Below are 19,436 nucleotides of genomic sequence, written 5' to 3'. Positions count from 1 at the left end.
AGAACTAAATTCCTAAAAATAAGTAAAATTATTTCCAATATAAGTGTCTTGGTTTGCCTGCATAAGACTCCTAAGCTGAAACTGTGAAATGAGCCAGACCTCAAAGGCCAAGTGATGTAATGTACAAGACACAATGTGGAGTAAATGTGATGTTTACGTCATGATGATAATTACAAAACAAAACGAAACAAACAAAAAAAAAAGCTTGAAGTTTTATGGAAGCAAAGTAAAATATTTAGTCATATTTTCCCAAAGTAAGAGTTTTAGTATAATCCAGATGAGATGTTTTATTAGTATTGTGAGTTTGGTGACACTACAACGAGTCATATTGTAGTTATGGAATATTTCCTTTTCATATTTTTTCGGTTCTGCACTTTGCAAACGGTCCCTAAGCAGTCCCAGCGCATTGACTCCCATTTAAGTCTCGTGGGTCGTAGGACGGCTCTTTTAGAGGAAAATGCAACGGTAGCGCGCAGTCTACCGTGCTCTGATTACGGTGTTGTGTAGGTTCTGTAGAAGTAATGCTCCGTTGATGAGTTATTAATTCGGAAAAGCTGAATCTGGGAATATTTTCGATCTTTACGTGTTTTAGTGCTGTGTTGCATGTTAAGGCAGATGTGTGGTGGGGAACATCCAGAGGGGAGGAAGAGGAAGAAGAGAGGAGAGCTGGATGTGCTGACTCAGGGCGGCGGTGGTGAGAATGGAGTTAGTCTTGGTGGTTTAACTGGTTATCCGCGTGGTTACAGTAACTATAACTAGTTAACAAAGCCGTTGTCTCAGAAACGAGCCTCCATCGCCTCCTGCTGGACGCTGCGATGAGTATTAAAAAGAAGAAAGAAAGAAATTAATTCCCAGTTTTTATCTGCGACAGCCTTCTGACCTGCTTCCTTCTCACACCTTATCGTGCTTTTAGAAACATCCTGGTCCTGGTTCTGGTCCTAATACTGGTCCAACATGATCAACAGGACCAGGACTCCAGGTCCTGTTGGTCCTGGTTCAGGTTCCAGTTCCTTAAACATCAACAGTTTGGAGATTTGTTTTCCTTGAAGTCTCAGCGTCTAGTTAGTCCACCTCTGCTGGTCTGTGGTCATCCTGCCGTCTTCCTCTGAGGAAGATCAGCCTCGTTTATCAAGCTGTTTTATCTGAAACCCGGTGTTTCACACCGAGGTAAAGTTAGTTTGATATTCAACAGATATTCGGACAGCGAGTCTCTCCCGACCAGAAGCTGCTTCGTCGTGGGGTTCAGGATGCATGATGTCTTCCCAACTTTATACCTTACATCTATAAACTTTAAAATATATTTTAAAACATATATAAAATACCACAAGATGAAAATAGAGAAAATAAAGGCTGTGCAATGTGTGGCAGGACTGGATGAGTAATCAAGTGATTTGAGGCGTGTATGTCATGTGACTAAAAAGCTATTGAACTTTGGATTATTTAAAATTGAATATAAAATAGCACGCAATGAAAATAAAGAAAATAAAAGGCAGTGTTGCACGTGCATACAAATGTTGAATAGTTTAAATTTGTTTTTACATTCATAGTCCATGTGGTTGTGGAGATAGTTATTTTAAAATTCTGCTAGCTTTAATTTGCTGACGGTCCCTAACTATCCGTGAAGACTACTGCGGGGAAACTGGGTGTCAGTACCTCACAAAGCAGCGTGGTGTCGGCAATTTATAACGAGGAGACTGGGTTTTCGATTATCTGTTGAATATCAAACCTCAAACTAACTTTACCTCAGTGGCGTACACCAGTTGGGATTATTAAAAACACGACTTGTCACTTCACGGCCACTCTGACACGCAGAACATCTGGAGAAAGTCAAACTGCAGCAAAAGACAAATGTGTGAAATTTTAACCCTTTGGACAAAATCTAATATAAACTTTCACGTTGTAAATTAAAACTCTGTGCTAAAATGAAGAAATGCTTTTCTGATACTAATCCTCCACCGCGAGAAATAATCTGGATTCACAACAGAAATGTTCTTTAGAAAAAAAATCAACCACTAAATGTTCTGTCGCTGTGAAACAATCCAGATCATCAATCACTCGTTTGCTGCAGATAAAAGTTCTCAATTAATTACAATTCAAATCTACAGAAACGTAGAGCTGTCATCCTAATAAAGAAAAAGGTTGGGGCTTTATAACATGATAAGTTTTATTGTAAAAACGTATAACCACTAAAGCTGGAGGGATTATATCTCTCGGCTGGCCTGGGAACGCCTCGGGATCCCCCCGCAGAGTTGGCAAATGTGTCTGGGGAGAGGGAAGTCTGGGCTTCCCTGCTTAGGCTGCTGCCCCCGCGACCCGACCCCGGATAAGCAGCAGAAGATGGATGGATGGATGACACTTGAATGCAGCTAAGATGATGTAGTTTGTATTCATAGTGATTCTCGTGCCGCTCAAGTTTCAATCAGAAATGATGCCACGCCATGGGGACCGAACTCATTCTTCCTTCTATACAGACCCATGCCTTTTACAACGGTCCTTAAACTACGCACATTTATTACAATGTCATTCAAAGAGTTCCAAAGCACCAACATTTCACAATGTCTCAAGCCGAGTATGAAGAAAAACTATCAAGTCCTGTAAATGAGCCATTTGTGATCTCCTATCCACCCCGCACACAATTTCCTCATCTAAAGTCGAAAATGACCAAGTTTACGTTTTCAGCGTGATACGTTTCACGTTTTTACAATCAAACAATCACGTTCATGATAAGGCCCAAACTCTTTTCTATCAGGATGACAGCTCTACGCTTCCGTAAAAATCACATGTTGCTGTGGAAAATGATGTAACGGGGGGCGAGAGGTAGTCCCCCAAATACAGTTATTAACTTTTCTTAGGAGCGATCTGCCATTCAACACACAGGGCACTTGCAGGTAAAATGTATACAGTTTATTTATAAAAGGATAAAAGAGAGTCCCAGTTCTTTGGGCCACACGAGCGGAAGGATTCCCCACTGGGAAAAAGGTCCCGACACTTCTAGGGCCGTTGCGACCTCCGCTCCACCCGCCCGGCGTCGGATCCACTGCAATCCAAAACAAACAAGTCTGACTGCACACTAAAACCATGCGTGGGGATGGGGTGTTGCGACATGGTCTCACCCTCCGAGTGGCTCGAATGAGAGAGAGAGGGGGTACTTAGCTCGACGGAGGGGTGTAGCGTACGTCACCCCTCCCGTGCTTCTCGGGGCGTCCTCTCTCGTCTTTTCCCGTCCTGGGAAGCCGACTGCTCCGTTGCCCTCCAGCTGTCGTTGCTCCAATCACAACCTGCCGTCTCTGTTTCACCGCGTCCTTTTTCTCTCTTCGGCTTTCTCGTTATTGCCGACCGAGTCGGCCTTCCGGCCTCCGCTTTTGGCCTCAGCCTCTCCCAGTCACTCTGTCGGGCTCCAGCCTTGTCTGTCTGTTCACCTGGCAAACACAAGAAAAAGGCCTCAGCCAATCCCCGCTTGGCTGGCCCAGTCTCCAGGTGGCAGCAATCAGGTGCCAATAAACTCCTGTTCGGGTGTAAAGCACGCGCACACACACACCTGTGACAATCACCCATTATAGGCAGATCACGCCGAGCCAGGAGGAACCGGGCCGAGCCAGTCCCTTAGCGAGTGTTCAATACCGACACTTTCCAAATGGAAGTGACTGACATGAAACCGCGTTATGGATTCCATTTGGGGCTGGAGGTCGGATCTCCCACTGGGATGGTGTATGTGAACGTGCTTTGTTTTGCTACTAATTTAGGTTTGTGTCATTTAATTTAATGTCTTTTGGGTCGCAGTTAACTTGATTTAGGTCTGTCTGCTTTATGCTTTTAATAACTGAGTACTAATTTTTAAAAGAACTGTTTATATTAAAGTCATTTTAAATGTGGTTTGTTGAATAAAATATTTTTTCTACATTTTTTCCCGCCATTTTAATGTGACCACTTTATTTTTCCTTTCTGGATAAGTCCGGTGGTCTGAGACCCCTGCTGGCGCTGCTCTGCCTTCCTGGTGGTGCCAAAGACTTTGTTCACTTTATTAAACCACCAACCAGCCTTTGCTCGTCATTAATGTCACCGTTCATGAAGAAGAACCAGTCCTTTTAGGTTCCTGGTCAGAACCGACTGCTGGTCTGAAGTTGCTGGCTGGTTTAACTGGTTTTGGAACCAGAAAGTAGCTCTTAGTGGTGCAATCCTGGCATGTGATTGGCTGCATGGCGTGCCCATCAAAACGTCGTCCCACCCCCTTGATCCAGTTCTCCACCAATCAGCTCATCTTGTTCTCCAGAAAGAATCGGTTCTCCGCTCTGGCTCGCTGGTGAACAGCACACCCCCTTCACACATCAGCCTCTGGAAGCTGGTGAAGGCGGATGGTGGGTAGAAGTCTGGAAAACTCATCAAAGTACCGAACATGTCATGTTGGAGGTGTGTCTGCAGCTGTCAGAGAGACGGACTCGTGACGTGAAAAGGTTTGGTTTTACATTTCGTCTTGTTTCCTTCATCCACCCACGTGGGCTTGTTGGACCTCCTCACAGCTGCACCGCCAGACACGCGGGTCTGTGGACCAGTCACGGGACCCCCAGCTGTTACCAGCTGCAGCTGAACCGAACCCCGTCCGCGTGCTGCAGTTCTCAGCAGCTCCACGTGGGGGCGCTGTGGTTCTGCCAACTGAAGCTTGGTGTCCGTGAGGAGAAAAAGGTTTTCCATTCAGCACAAGTAAAGCAGAAAAGTTCCACCTGCCAGTTCAGCACCTGGACCAGCGGAACTGGAAGTATCGGGTTACGACTGGCCGCAGAGACTCCGGCTGATGGAGACCAGTTCGGGCTGATGGAGACCAGTTCCGGCTGATGGAGACCAGTTTGGCTCAGAGCGGAACAATCCCAGGTCCACCACGTGGGGTCTGCGTGACGTGGAAATGAAAACAGAATGTCGTCATGTATGAATCCCAGCAGAAGATAAACAACATCTGAAACTTTTCCAGCCTTTTCTTGCTCATGTTTCCAGATGTTTCTGCAGCAGCTTCACATTTTCCATCACATGATAAAAATGATGTTTGTCTTCTGCTGGGAAGAAAATAAAACCTGATTGCTTTTATAAATCCTTACATCCGGGTTAGTTACCTTTAATAAAGCCAACAACCAGGAACCAACAGAAAGGAACTTTTTAGGAAGATTTTTATCAACATTTCTCCAAAAAAAATGAAATAAATGTGTTAAAGTAAAGATTTCCGAGCGTCTCTTTTCTTTTGTCAACCAACATAATTTCACGACAGTTTGCTGGTAGTACTTCCTGTAGACTTTCACAATAAAACAAGTTTTTAAAACGCGATATAGTCTTATTCAAGCGGAAAGTGTGTGGGGAAAAAAAAACACAATTACACACAAAAAGCGCAAAGCAGCATCAGAGTTTAATGAGTTTGTGCATCACATGAGTTTTTTTTTTAACCCAGAAAACAGCAGCAGGTGTTTCGTACAGTTTACGATCAAAATACGTCTAGATGAGCTGCTGAACTTATTTAATTTACAAGTTCATAAAACTTAATAAATCTCTCAAGAACAATTACATATTTACAGAATAAATGAACATAAGTGAATCGATTTGATGATAAAACAGCAGCAGAGAGAAGGCATCCTCGGAGATCAGCATGAATAGTTGGAGTGTTGTTTCAGCCAATGATGTCACAGTGTGACATGAACGCCAGCTGCAGAATGACCTTAAACACAGACAGATTGTCTCTGTGGACAACAAGGAAGGAAACCCATAGAAACAACCATGATCACACCATCTGGTGTTAACGGGCACTGCAAGGTCTCCAGCAATACCGCACGATGTGCTATCCATCCGATACCAAGTCAGTAAAGAGCCGGTATTGTTGATACCGATGTTATGCATGGATGCTAGTTACAACCATGCAGTTATTAATCTTTAAAAATGAGAACATTATTTTTATCTAAATGATAAAACAAAGTTATTTAGCATAAAACCCTGGACGTGGCTGATTTTTTTGGCTGATTTTGGGCCAGTAAGAGTCGTGTTATCGAGGTGAGTCCACCATGAAGAACACATCATCTTCATTTATAAACTTTATGAAAGTTTTTATAACATTACATTGAGAACTTTATAATCTGATGTCCAGAAACAAAATTATTTATCTGAATTTTCTCGTGAAGAGAGCTCCATGTTGGCGTCTAGTCACAGCAATGAACTGAATTCACCAAAAACAATCCTTCATTCTCCATTTTTATCAAGATTCTCACAGTTTTCAAATCTTGCCTTAAAGTATGGATGTCATCACACTATTCATAGTTATCCATATTGTTATTGGTATTAATATTGTAATAAAGCTTTAGCAGGTTCGCCACAGGCAATGTTGGAGCCTTTTAATATTCACACCAAACAATACCCAGAAAGGCAGAAAGCTTCTCCAAGGTCAGAAGGTCATTAAACTGGTAACCATGAAGCCGTCCACAGCTCAGGCCAGTTCATGCTTCCAGTATGGTCTCTGACACCCAGTAACACCAGTAAACCAGGGTTTCTCCTGGTTCCTCCTGAGTCAGATTGTAGAACATCCTCACCAACTCCTTTGCAGCCTGTCAACGAGTCCTCCGTGTCATTCAGGTGTTTTCAGGCAGGTTACCTATAAAACATGTGGGGCAGGAAGTCCTGAGGACCAGAAAGAAGAAACCCTGACTGAAACCACATAAAACTGCTCCAACCCTCCCATCCACACCTCCCTCCACACGCGAGTTCAAATCCAACAAATCAAGAGTTCCCTTAACTCGACAGAACTGCAGGCTTCACTGTTTCCCTGCTACAACACACTTGATTCAGATGGAAAAGTTCTACAGTATCTTATTGCCATCTTCTGCAGCTGCCTGTTAATGAGCCACTGATTTGGGTCAGGTGTGTTGCAGCAGGGAAACACTAAAACCTGCAGGATGGTAGCTCACAACTCATCTTGACACACAGCTTAAGCTTGGAGCCAACTTTGAGCTCTCCAGAAGCCTTTACTAGTGGACCACCGTCAGTCCACATGTCAGCAGATTGGAGGTAATCACGACTCGGTAATGGCGGCTTTGCAAGTTGCGACAGTGCTGGATTCGTTCTGGGAGTGTTTCTCCTGGCGCTTCCTCGTGTCTTCCAGTTTCTGGATTTATGGTGTCATTTCCCTTGTGACCAAAAAAGTTCCAAAAAGCCAACACGCCGTTCTTCTGCAGCCACGTTTCAATCACTTCTCTTGTACCAATCTACCACCATGCTGCTCACCACTGCTGCCACCGTTAGCATCCACACAGAGCATCCAGGACAGCAAGAGTCTGTTTGATTTGTCATTTCCACACCGCCCAGCAGCCTTCGGAAACGCATCACATCTCTTCCTAAAATTTCTCAACAGAGGCCATGATTTATGGCAGTTCAGCTTCAGTCAATGGTAGAGCTAGCCTGACTGTGAAACGCAGCTTTAGCCGCTTTAGCCACTTTAGTAGCTTTAGCTGCTGGAGCTAACTGGACTCTTCTTTGTTCCTTGAATGGCCAAACCCTGGCATGTCGGATACTCAATGGACAATAAATAAAAAGCTGCTCTGCTTCTGGAAACCAGCAGAAAAGCTTCCTGCAACATTTACACTGCATCCGCTCGAAAAGCCAAATGGTTCTGCATCACTTGTTGCAGCACCAAGCAGGATGTTAGCGGACGTGCAAACCTGGTTTCTGTTGACAATCTTTGCTGCAGTTGCCTCCAGTATTGCTGCGACTTGACTGGACTCAGCTGGTTGCGCTTGTAGGAATACTGGGCTTACTGGTTGTCATCTTGAGCCATCATGCTGAGATTTTGGAGGTAAATTTGTACGTATTTAAAATGTTTCTCGTCAAAGTAAACATCCAGGACAAACCTGACTCTACGTCTCTGAGCATGTGCAGTACGTTTGGTCAGACTTTGCCATTAATCCCACCAGAGTTCTGGTAGTTTCTATCCCCGAAGCATTGGGATTCAAGAATATGTGCACGTGCAGCAACAGCTGATCTGGTGAGATCATGTTTGCAAAGAATATCTGAATAAATACAATTTCCTCCCATAAAAAGTCCAATTATTGTGTAATTAATGAAAAATAACTGTAGAAATGCTTAACTTGTACACTGACATTTATTAAATGTGATGTTTTAAAGACGGAAGGAATCCTGCTTTTGTCAGAGAGGGTCGCACCGGAAACGCGATCAGTAAATATGTCTGATGTGACGGCGGAGCGCGAGCGGCTGCGAGCGGAGAGAGGCAGACCGTGTCGGCGTGGAGGAGAAGAGGAAGAGGAGGAGGAGGAGGATAAGCCCAGCAGACAGACAGACAGACAGACGACGGGAGAAGAAAGGAAGGAACGTGGAATAATCCGCGAGCTGCGCCCGCGCGCGACACCCTGAGGAATGTTCCCGCGCGCGGAGGAAATGTTGTGTTTTGTGTTTTTCTGCTGAATTTGTTTGGATGTGATTCGCTGCTGCAGACCGGACTCCACGGAGGAAACCAGCGCGCGCGCACCCACACACAGGAGAGTTCAGCCCGGGGCTGGACGGCACGTGCACGCGCGCGAGCGTGTCCAGGTGTGAGCTTTCCTTCCGGGCTGTTTATTTCTCAAATCAGCTGTTTTTTTTATTTTGTTTTTCTGTTTTTCATTTTTTTCCGCGCGCAGCGCACGTGCTCGGTGCGGCGCGGCGGTTGCGTTCAGGAGTTTCTGCATCATTTTGGGGGAAAGCAGCTCGGTGTGCGTGGAGTGTGTGCGCACGTGCGCGTCCGCGCCTTCCCCCGTCCTGCGCTGCACGCGGCGGATCGATGAGGATGGATTTATGGATTTCTTTCCGCTGATGCGTTCTGCCGGATGGACGGTGGACCCGCGGAGCGCTAGAAGCTGGATCTGAGTCCGCAGAGAAGACGGAGGAGGTCAGTGCGACACTTTCACGTCCAGATGAAGTTTCTCACTTTGTTGACACCAGTTTTTATTCCTGAATTTACTGATCACGTGATTAAAATGAAGGCGGAAAGTTGTCCAAGTGTTGGTCGTTTTCTGTCCGGAGCAAAAACCTGGAAATGTCTTCATGCTTTCAGCTGCGGTGACTTAATGAAACATGGTGGAGCAGAAATAAACATGTTAAAGCTGAAATATTTCAGTTTAAGCTTCAACATGCCAGTTGAAGCGGCATGCTGTGGTTCGTCTGGACACTGGTCGAGTCAGAAACAACGTTTTTATGCTTCATCAGACTGAAACCTCTCCGAGAAGCTGCAGGACTTCCAGTCGTCTTCAGGAACAGTTCTCCAGGAGGCTTGAAGGACTTTCCAAGGTTCTTCTTTGGATCTTTTTGCCTTTTGTCCCGTTCTCTGTCCAGATGTTCCCACGCTGCTTCTGTAATGTTGAGGTCCTGGTTCTGGAGAGGATCCGTCCCTCCATCAAACCCGTTGAGGTCCTGGTTCTTGGGATGATCCGTCCCTCCACCAGACCCGTTGAGGTCCTGGTTCTGGAGAGGATCCGTCCCTCCATCAAACCCGTTGAGGTCCTGGTTCTGGAGAGGATCCGTCCCTCCACCAGACCCGTTGAGGTCCTGGTTCTTGGGATGATCCGTCCCTCCACCAGACCCGTTGAGGTCCTGGTTCTGGAGAGGATCCGTCCCTCCACCAGACCTGTTGAGGTCCTGGTTCTGGAGAGGATCCGTCCCTCCACCAGACCCGTTGAGGTCCTGGTTCTTGGGATGATCCGTCCCTCCACCAGACCTGTTGAGGTCCTGGTTCTGGAGAGGATCCTTCCCTCCACCAAACCCGTTGAGGTCCTGATTCTTGGGATGATCCGTCCCTCCACCAGACCTGTTGAGGTCCTGGTTCTGGAGAGGATCCGTCCCACCACCAGACCTGTTGAGGTCCTGGTTCTGGAGAAGATCCGTCCCTCCACCAGACCTGTTGAGGTCCTGGTTCTGGAGAGGATCCGTCCCACCACCAGACCTGTTGAGGTCCTGGTTCTGGAGAAGATCCGTCCCACCACCGGACCCGTTGAGGTCCTGGTTCTGGAGAGGATCCGTCCCACCACCAGACCTGTTGATGTTGATACCTCAACCTTTTCTCCATGTTTCCATGGAGACTGTTTCTAATGAGGTTTCAGCCAGCGGTAGATGGATCAGTCGAAGGTCCAGATGCATCTCTCAGGTCCTGGTTCAGGTCTTTGCTGGATTTCTGATCCCGTAGATGGTTTTTAGTCCCGACTCGTCTTCTTCTGTCCAGTTTCTGCCGCCGTGCTGTGCTCAGCAGCGTGTCCCGCTCCCGGCTGCCGACATCCTGCTTTCTGTCAGACCGTCGGATCTTTGCAGCTTTACGGATGAAACTAAAGAAACGGGAACAAACGATCCGTTTGTAACAAAGAGCCTGAAGATCCGGTTTAAACTGCTTCTGTTATGTGTCGACACGACTCCGCTTCATCCTCCCGTTAGGAGCCTTTCTTCTGCCTGAAGGACCCACAGAGTCCAGACCAGTTCCTCTGAAACTGGCCCGGGACCTGGACTGGATGGAAATGAGGCGAAAACAGAAAACTTGGAAAGACCTTCAGAAAGTTGGAGAACTATTCAGACCATTTCACAACTTTGCAAGTCAGAGAGGAATTCTTGTTCAAACAGTAATTTAATGTTTCAGAGTTTACAGATTATTAATTACCAGTTTAAGTAAAAATAATCCAACATTATTTTGTTTCTTTGGCGTCTGGAACATGAAGATGGACGTTTTCTGCTGAGTAAGACGATATGACCACATTTAGGACGTTCACACATTGTGACGGCGCTGAGCCACCTCTGGTTCCTGTTGTCTGCAGGGACATTCGAGTTTAGCTTCGGTTACATTATTCAGAATGAAATAATAACGAATTACAGTATTCTCCTTTGGGTTTACACTGAAATAGTTATTCCGAATTGAGATTTACATGGAAAACACATTAATTTGCCTTAAACGCGTTAGAACTGGGGGTTGGGCAGGGTTCTGATTGGACGTGACGTACTTTGGCTGCAACATGGAAAACCACATGATAAGAACCATCTTGCTGGTTCTTATCATGTGTCTCTGGTTCTGATGGGGGCAGTTCTAGGAACCTTTACTCGTGCAGACATGCTTTTTACCAGACCTGGTTAAGCAGTAGGGGTGGGAAAATCACATTGAAAAATTGAAAATTGGGATTTTTTGCTTCACAATTTTAAAATAATTTTTTTTTGGTTGAAAATTGAATTTTTTTTTCAATTAAATAAAAATAATCCATTATTCACATTTTTTTTGTCATCTTTAATTATTGATCTTTTCACTTGTCTTCTTGGGCATTATTGCAGCAGAATGATTGTTTAACTACTGTGTTGTTTTTCCTTTTTGAAATCGAGAAAAATGACGAGCTAAAAAAAGTTTTATACATGTTTTTGTTTTTAATCTACAAAAATCACCAATATCAAGGAATTGTAAGGAATCGCAATTTAAATTGAATCAGCGCCTAAAAAAATAGTAATTGAATCGAATTCGGACAAAAGTATTTTGTCACAACCCTATTAAGCTGCCAGATTCTTGTGAAATTACCAATATAGTAAAATAATCCCTGATCAAAGTCTATCAATAGTGTTTTGTTTTTTTTTATCAATCGGCTTCATGTGCTGGGAGCGGTGGGTGTCTTCTGTGGGGTAAACATGGATGCTGGAGCATCATCGAGGTCTGTCTCCACCCTCACCAAATGGTTTCCACCAATTATTTCCATGTTCAGGTTAATATGTCCACCCACAGAAAGTTGCTCTGACCTCATGGCTTGGTTGTGTCTCTGATGTACCGACATCATACAAATTGAATTTGTCCAAACTGGACTTTAGTGAGGTAGTAGGGTCACGTCAGATGTAGGCCATAGAAGTGGATTCTTTCAGGACTCTGCCCATTTTCTGTTGATGGGACAGTTGGGTTTGGTAAAAGCTGGTTTCTGTTGCGTTTCCACAACAACCATACCCTCACCCAGTAGGCGTGGTGTCTGCCTGAATGCCTTAACTACGTAACAATGTGATGTCATAATGGTGCAACGCCTTCCCTAAACCCTAATGAAGAAAAATTTTAACATAAAACCTACAGAGAAGAATGGTGGACATCCAGCGGTTTGGCTTCTTTCTTCTTGTTTTCTGGCTTGAAACAGCAATAAATCCACCGTATATTTAAACATGGAGCTATTTCTACATTGTTCTTATTACCGAATCGCACAGGAAGTGATGAGTCATTCAACCAATCAGTGGATTGCAGTGTCAAGCTCCAGCCTCTGACGTTGAATCAGCGAGATTGGGATCCCAAGAGGAGGGTCCTAAAGTAGGATAGATCTGATTAGATGTTGTGGGTCCCTTGCCAGTTTTTTTTCCTGTGGAAATGCAAAATGTGCGTACTTACCTGCCATGTACTAACCTGGACCTGTTGGTGGAAACGACGCAAAATGTGTTGCCTCTGATGTTGGGATGGTGAGCATTCTGCTGGGATAGGCTCCAGCTTCCCTACGACCCTTAATCGGAATAAGCGGTTCAGATAATGAATGAATGAATGAATGAATGAATGAACACTATTGGGGAGTGTTAACCAAATCATTTCTGACATACGGCTGGGTTTGGAGGACCTGGGTTCAAGTCCGGCAACTAAGATAAACTACTCTGGACCCCTTAGGAAGACTTTTAACCCCAAACTGCTGCCCAGGACACGTTCACATTAGTCTTTAGATCCAAATCCCAGTCCGTTTGCTTGGAAAGTCCGATTCGTTTGGGCAAATGCACCAAACAAATTCTGGTTTGGACCGAAGAAGTGAACTCGATCCGCCTACAAAACGCAAGTCTCAGCATGTTTCAAACAGACCAAATACAGGAAGCGGACTATAAGTCACTTCCTGTATTTGGCATAGCGTTGCATTGTGGGTAAATCCATAGTGATGGCGTTAAGGGTCCTCTGCCTCGTCTGGTGTTCATACGAACACAGTGGATGTTGCAGTGGATTTCTGCAGTATACTTGCATAAGACACAATAAAAACTCAGAACAGCCATAGTTTTGTCTCCATGTTTAACTCGAGTTTTCTTTTTCACACCAGTCTTGTCCTCTCTTCTGTTAAATACTAGTGCAGCGCCACCTCTGGTGGAAATGGGGATATATTATTCTAATGGTTTGGCTGATTTGACCAAAGTGCAACGTGAACACGATGTCGCTCCGCATGGATACATTCCCCTACAGCTGAGCCGAGTCCCCAATCCGACCTAGTCTAGTGGACTATCCTGATGTGAATGGACCCTGAGTTTAATAGGATGGTTATACTTTGAAATTTCTTCTAATGCAGAGAAGAAATTTAAAAATACAAAAGAAATATCAAAGTCCAAAACATTATATATAAAATTCCTCAACCACCAGGTCATTACTGTCTCAACTGGGGCCATAAGTAAAGAAAGGCGAAGTGAGAAAACTTGTCTCTGTCCTTTAGAGCTTTCCAGAAGGCTAAATAAAAACTTGAGTCAAAGCCGTGACTCATTGATGTCATACAATGTGCTAAAAAAACCTGCCTCAATTATTTTTTTTATACGCTACGACATGTTTCTGTGCGACACTTGTCAACGATGTCCTGTTTTAAACTTCATGCTCCTCGGGGGGAAAGGAAAAAATATTTTCCTTCCCGTCAGCGCTTCTTCCTCTTGGTTCTTTAAGATCCAACGATGCGGTAAAAGATGAAAAGCTGCAGCAGTTTTAATCATTTCCTGCTTTGTTTCGTTCCAGCACAAAGCAGATATTTGTCAACTTTCAATTATGTTTTTAATAACAGTAAAGAAGAACAACTACAGACCAACGCAACCAAAAATGCTTCCACAAATCTGACACTGCCCCCAAATGGCAGCAAAATGCTACTGCATGTAGACGAGCGAGAGGCTGCCAACTTGTTTTACGTTTTTATAGCATCGCTGTCTTTGATTTCACACATTTGTTAAAAGGATTAGTAAAGATTAACTTGAAAATTATCCAGTTTTACGACCCACAATCCTCTTTATTACCTGATGATGCTTTGTTCAAGAGATTGATCCTTCAGGGAGATTCATTTCCTCCTGCTTAAGCAGATTGATATTTATGTTCTTTCACTGCTAGTCAGCTATATATTTATTGCTTTTGCACTTAATTTCTATTTAATCAACCACAGCTGTATGTTATGGTCTTAACAAATCTGTAGGTTTGATTATTAAGACCAGTTTAAGATGACAACGGATGTTTTTGATATGTAGAAGTTCAGATGTGTTAAAGGCCAGAAATTAAATATGCAGAACTTTTGAGTTAAAAAAAAGAAAAGAAAACTTGTCAACTGAAAGATTAAAAAAAAAATCAAATTAAACATAAACTTAACAGTGCAGCAGAGACTAAACAAGAAGAAAAATTTCTGGAAATTTGAGTAAATTCTGCAGATTAATTTTCCTGTAACGTGATCGATCAGCATGGAAGATGTGCATGACTCTCTGCGGTTACGAGGACAGTCGGCACTCTCAGGTCTCCTGAACTCTAGAACCAAGCATCGCTGTCCTCACTCCGGTGGCTGTTTATCTGAAACATGTCCACACAAGCATACAAAGACATGAACACACACACACACACACACACACACACACACACACACACACACACACACACACACACACGGCTGTCCTTCAGCAGTCTGGAGATAAGAGACGTTATTGAAATCCTAGCTCCCTAACAGCCATCAATTACTCTGTGTGTGTGTGTGTGTGTGTGTGTTGGGGGGGTGGGGTGTGTGTGCGTGTGTGTGTGTGTGTGTAGCGGTGCTGATGCGTTTTCTCTCCGCTGGATTATGAGTTCCTCGGGAAAAGAGGCGACGTGCCTTATCAGTCCTCCGGTTGGGCGATAAAACACACACATGTCAAACGTAGAAACAGAGAGCCCCCTGTGTTTGTGTGTGTGTGTTTGTGTGTGTGTGTGTGTGTGTGTGTGTGTGTGTGTGTGTGTGTGTGTGTGTGTGTGTGTGTGTGTGTGTAGCAGGAATGTGTTGTGAACCACACACCGAGCTCCAGATTCTGTCCTGAAAAGACACAACATAAAGTCCTGCCCACACACTCACACAGGTCCTAAATTCACACTGTGTAAATTCAGTGTGTTTCGTGTGTGTCAGAAGTGTTTCGGTTCTTTAACAAGATACTTCAGCCTTCAGTCTGAGACCAGAAGTAAAAAATGAGTTGTGATCCAGGTCTTTGTCTTCAAGGCATGATTACAGTCTGATCAACAGACTCGTTTGATCAGACAGAATAAAAAGATATAGCTGAGTGTCATCTGCATAGAAATGGATTCAAGCCATTCCAGTTTATATTGTGTGAAAAGACTTGAGTGACTCCACAGTCCTCCATCTTTTCCAGTTTTACATGAAGATGTGGATTGTGCTGATCTTAGACATTCTTGGGACTCCAAAGCATGTTTGTTGCTAAAGGTTAATTTATGCTAATTTTACGTATGTAAATAGGTACATTTGATTCAAATATCACTGCCCATTCACTCCCATCCATTTTATATTGGTACAGTTGCTAGGTAACACATCCACTACATAAAGTAGACCAGTGGTTCCTAAACCTTCTCTGCAGGGCCCCCTTTTCATCGACAACAATAATGTCAAGCCCCCCATCGTCACAAGAACCAAAGAAACCCAATGAGAAATACGTCATAAGTTTAGTGGCTGTATTGTCTGTAGCTATAGCTAAAAGCATGTTCATGTCAGTATTATTATCCATTCTTCTGCTGCTGAGAACGTTTTAAACCAGGAATCTCTGCAGCCTTCATCAGGTGAGCCGAGTTTCCTATAAGACAGATGCTGCTTTAGTAAAACATCTCTGCTATAAATGATAGCTGAGGGTTTATTTCTAAAGTAACCAACAGGCTTTTCTATGTATTCAGGAAGAAAAGTCTCCAAGTTGTGTTGTAACCTGTTCGGCTTTATACTTAATTTTAGATGATAATATTTTGACACATACAACACACTGTGGTCTCTTCATAACCCACCCCTGATTGATTATTATTACCTGACCGTTACCTGGTCAATCAGGGATAGATATGCTCCATCGTATTTTCTTCTCTTTTTTAGTCTCTCTTGTTGGTTTATCTTCAGTTCACATTTGTATTTTTACAGATTTGTCCAGTGCCAAAACTCTTAACTTTTATTTAGCCTTGCTGCCCCCCCCCCCCCCCCGGTATGATGGAGGCAAACCTCCATCAGAACCAGAACCAGGACAGGACAGGGTCAACCAGCAGTCAGTACAACTGCTGAGAAAGAAAAAAAGCTGCAGCTGTGCTTCCTGTTGAACTTGGATCTAAACATTTGTAAATGATTTGAAAAAGAAGACGAACATCACGGACAGACGGTTACTAACAGTCCTGTGTGAAATGCAGAATTATTTCCTGTGTTGGGATCTGCACATAAAAATGTCAACAAAGAGGCTGTAGGCATCTGATTCAAAGAGTATAAACCGTTTGGTAGCTGTTCTCAGAAACCCGCCTGCTCTGATTGAACAACAGATTAAATTTGTGTTCAGAAACCTCAGCGTGGTTTCAGTCTGACCTGCTCTCGTGTGGTTTCTTCTGCAGACATGGTGGGCTGAGCGGCGTCTTCGAGTCAGACGCTGGTGTCTGAGGCAGAAACGAGAGGAGGGCTTGCCCGCTGCATGGTGAGGTTAAAGATCAGCCACAGTTGTTTGCCTCTCATGATGCTTCCACCACACACAGACCTGAAATGAAACCACTGCAGGAGACATGACCGTCTGCTCGAACTTCACCTAGCCGGGCATGTTGGACTGGGATTATCTGACATGTTAAAGGTTTGATGGAGATTTAATTGTGTTCCTTTAGAAGTCCAAAATTTTGCGTAGTAATTTATTTAATCATAAAAAACCATTTGCCTCACTGCATTTAAGAAGTGAAGCACCATGGCTAAACTGAGTCCACGCCCACCTGTACGTTGTAGCTCCAATGGAGTTTAATCAGCTTCTTTAGGAGATAGTCAGCATAAATGTAGCGTTTTGTTTGTAAAATCAGTCAGTCCCATCCAACATTAAGTCCGAACAAGCTTTATTTCATAACAAGACTATATAGTATCACACTGGGCAGCCTGGTTATTTTCTCATGTCCACATCTGATATGTGCACTGGGCTAGACATGTGATTATTAAATCACACCTCATGTTCAGGACGGGGGATTGAATCAAAAAGAAAATTCTTTGGAATCCACTGGTTTCCAGAAGCAAGGATTTTATCAGCTGATGTTAATTTATATTATTGATAAAGGATCATGTACAATTTCAGACAAATGTTTCCAATTGATGCATCTACCAGAGTTAAGCTTAGGTTAATTTACACCTGCAGTCACCTGGGAGAATACATTAATAAGCATACAAATATCACACATGGTTAGTCATTTCCCCCCTCACGTTGCAGCTGTCCATAATAATCATGTACCCGAAGCATCTCATGTGGAAGATGATGCTCCAAAACTTTACCTAACAGAAGTCGGGAAGGCAGAATCTGGATATTTATCCAGTATCATGTTTCTGGAGGCAGCAGGGTTGGAAAACATAGCTCTGAAACAAGCGCTGGAAGGAACAGAATTTACCTAAATAGTGCTGTAAATATCAATGATGATGGTTGGTTATATTCGAAACATGATGAAGAGCATCACAGGTTGATAAGGCAACTGGGTATTTTGGAAAACCCATCGACTCCTTTAACTGTTCCATAGTCTCTCCTTTAACTGTTGGAAAGGCTGGTCCACTTCAAAGGACACGTAAACACAGTCTTGACTGAGGTTAATCCTGTGAGATTTGCTGCCAGCATGCTGTAATTTAGCATAGAGCAATTATAGAATTCAGCCAAACCAAGGAAACGTTGCTGTTGTTTCCAACAGGTGGGTGTACGCTAGTTAACAACTGCTGTGATCTGTACTGGATTGGACGTCACTTTCCTTCTCTGGAAGATGTAGCTGAGAAAGGAGGTTTACAGGACATGAAATTCACGTTTTTTAGCGTTGGCATAAAGGCAATTTGTGTTGCTGATGCTCTGTGAGAGACTTGGAAAACATGAGTATGTCATGTAGATGTAGGTAGAGAAAGACAATGAGTTGAGGTAGTCATGAAGATTAATATTGAGAAGATTGGCGAGCCCAACCTGGTATTTGAATTCGCTAACAGGGGTTTTGTAGACTGTCTTCTATTTTTCCCCCTCTCAAATTCTGACCAGATTATATGCATTATGAAGATCCAGTCTAGCGAAAATGTTGGTCCCTGGATAGGCTCGAAAGCAAAGTGGTCAAATGTAAAGGTAATTGTTCTTGATGGTGATTTGGTTGAGTCCATGATTATCAGTGCAGGAATGGAGGGTCTTGTCTTTTCAACAGAAAAGAAACTTGCATCGACTGGAGAGGAGATGGTCCGATAAGGTGGGCGTCCAGAGATTCCCAAATGTAATTGTCCATGGACTCCCATTTGGGTCTGGACAGGTTATAAAGCCAACTTCTGTGGAGAAAGGCTCCAGGAAGGAGATCAACAGCACAATCACATGGCAGGTGATGAGGAAACCAGAAGGACCTCTCTTCACTAAAGACCATGGTATTCGTATAGGCTGGTAGAAAGGTCAGTGAGGGGTTCAGGTGGCCTAGGTGATCTGTTGGAAGAATGAAGGGTGGATTTCAGGCAGTTAGATCTGCTATTAAAGTTCCAGCTCTCTAAACAGTTGTTGTTAATCGAGTTGGATTATATAGGGCAAACCATGGATACCCCAAAATTTGCTACAGGAAACAGAAAACTTGATTCTTTCACTAATAGGTGACTAGTCTGGTCTTGTTAGTAATAGTGGTCAAAACTCTCCCATCCAAGGCAGTTACAGAAATGGGAGTTGACATTGGGACTGATGGGATGTAGGACTGGGCGATTAATCGGATTTTAATCTCAGTACGATCTGGGTTTTCAACGATGATAAAAATAAAAGGGTGTGATTATTTGTCTCTCTGCAGTTTCCTCTCCTGCTGTCTTCAGCTGCTAATCGAGCGTCTCTGGCGTTGCAGCGCTGTGCTGTAAACTCCTCCCACAGCCGCTTTGCTTTCATTCAGACACTGTTGCCAACTTGGCGACTTTCTCGCTAAATCTGGAGACTTTTTTTGTTAAAAGCGACAAATCTAGCAGCTTTTACTGGAGTTATTAGAGACTTTTCTGGTGTTTTGGCGACTGACTTGAAGGCACATATTGTTCTGCAGTTACTGTAAGGAAGGAGCAGCGGGAGCCTCTCCCGTCCTAAAGCACTCCCAGGCGGCCAGTCTCAGTCGGCTCCGGCTGCAGGTCCATGTAGAATAACTGCAGTAGGTTGTGGAAGTTCACCTAAACATAGTTTATACCATTGTCAGAGACAACTGGCGGCATTATTTTCCTATACAT

General features: G+C 43.9%; 1 protein-coding gene across 1 annotated transcript in view; it reads left to right on the top strand.

The window, feature by feature from the left end:
• Positions 1 to 8,813: 8,813 nt before the first annotated feature.
• The window catches only part of LOC306773914 (BCL-6 corepressor-like), an 87,020-nt gene continuing 76,397 nt past the window's right edge, over positions 8,814 to 19,436 (top strand). Inside the window, exons 1-2 of the mRNA XM_079263857.1 lie at positions 8,814 to 8,905; positions 16,604 to 16,683. Of these exons, the coding sequence (XP_079119983.1) occupies positions 16,681 to 16,683 (3 nt within the window). The 5' untranslated portion in view covers positions 8,814 to 8,905; positions 16,604 to 16,680. The remainder of the gene's footprint in view (positions 8,906 to 16,603; positions 16,684 to 19,436) is intronic.

This window comes from Telmatherina bonti, assembly GCF_933228915.1.
Source record: "Telmatherina bonti genome assembly, chromosome: 24".
Taxonomy (NCBI): Eukaryota; Metazoa; Chordata; class Actinopteri; order Atheriniformes; family Telmatherinidae; genus Telmatherina; species Telmatherina bonti.
This window is presented reverse-complemented; position numbering and strand designations above follow the sequence as displayed.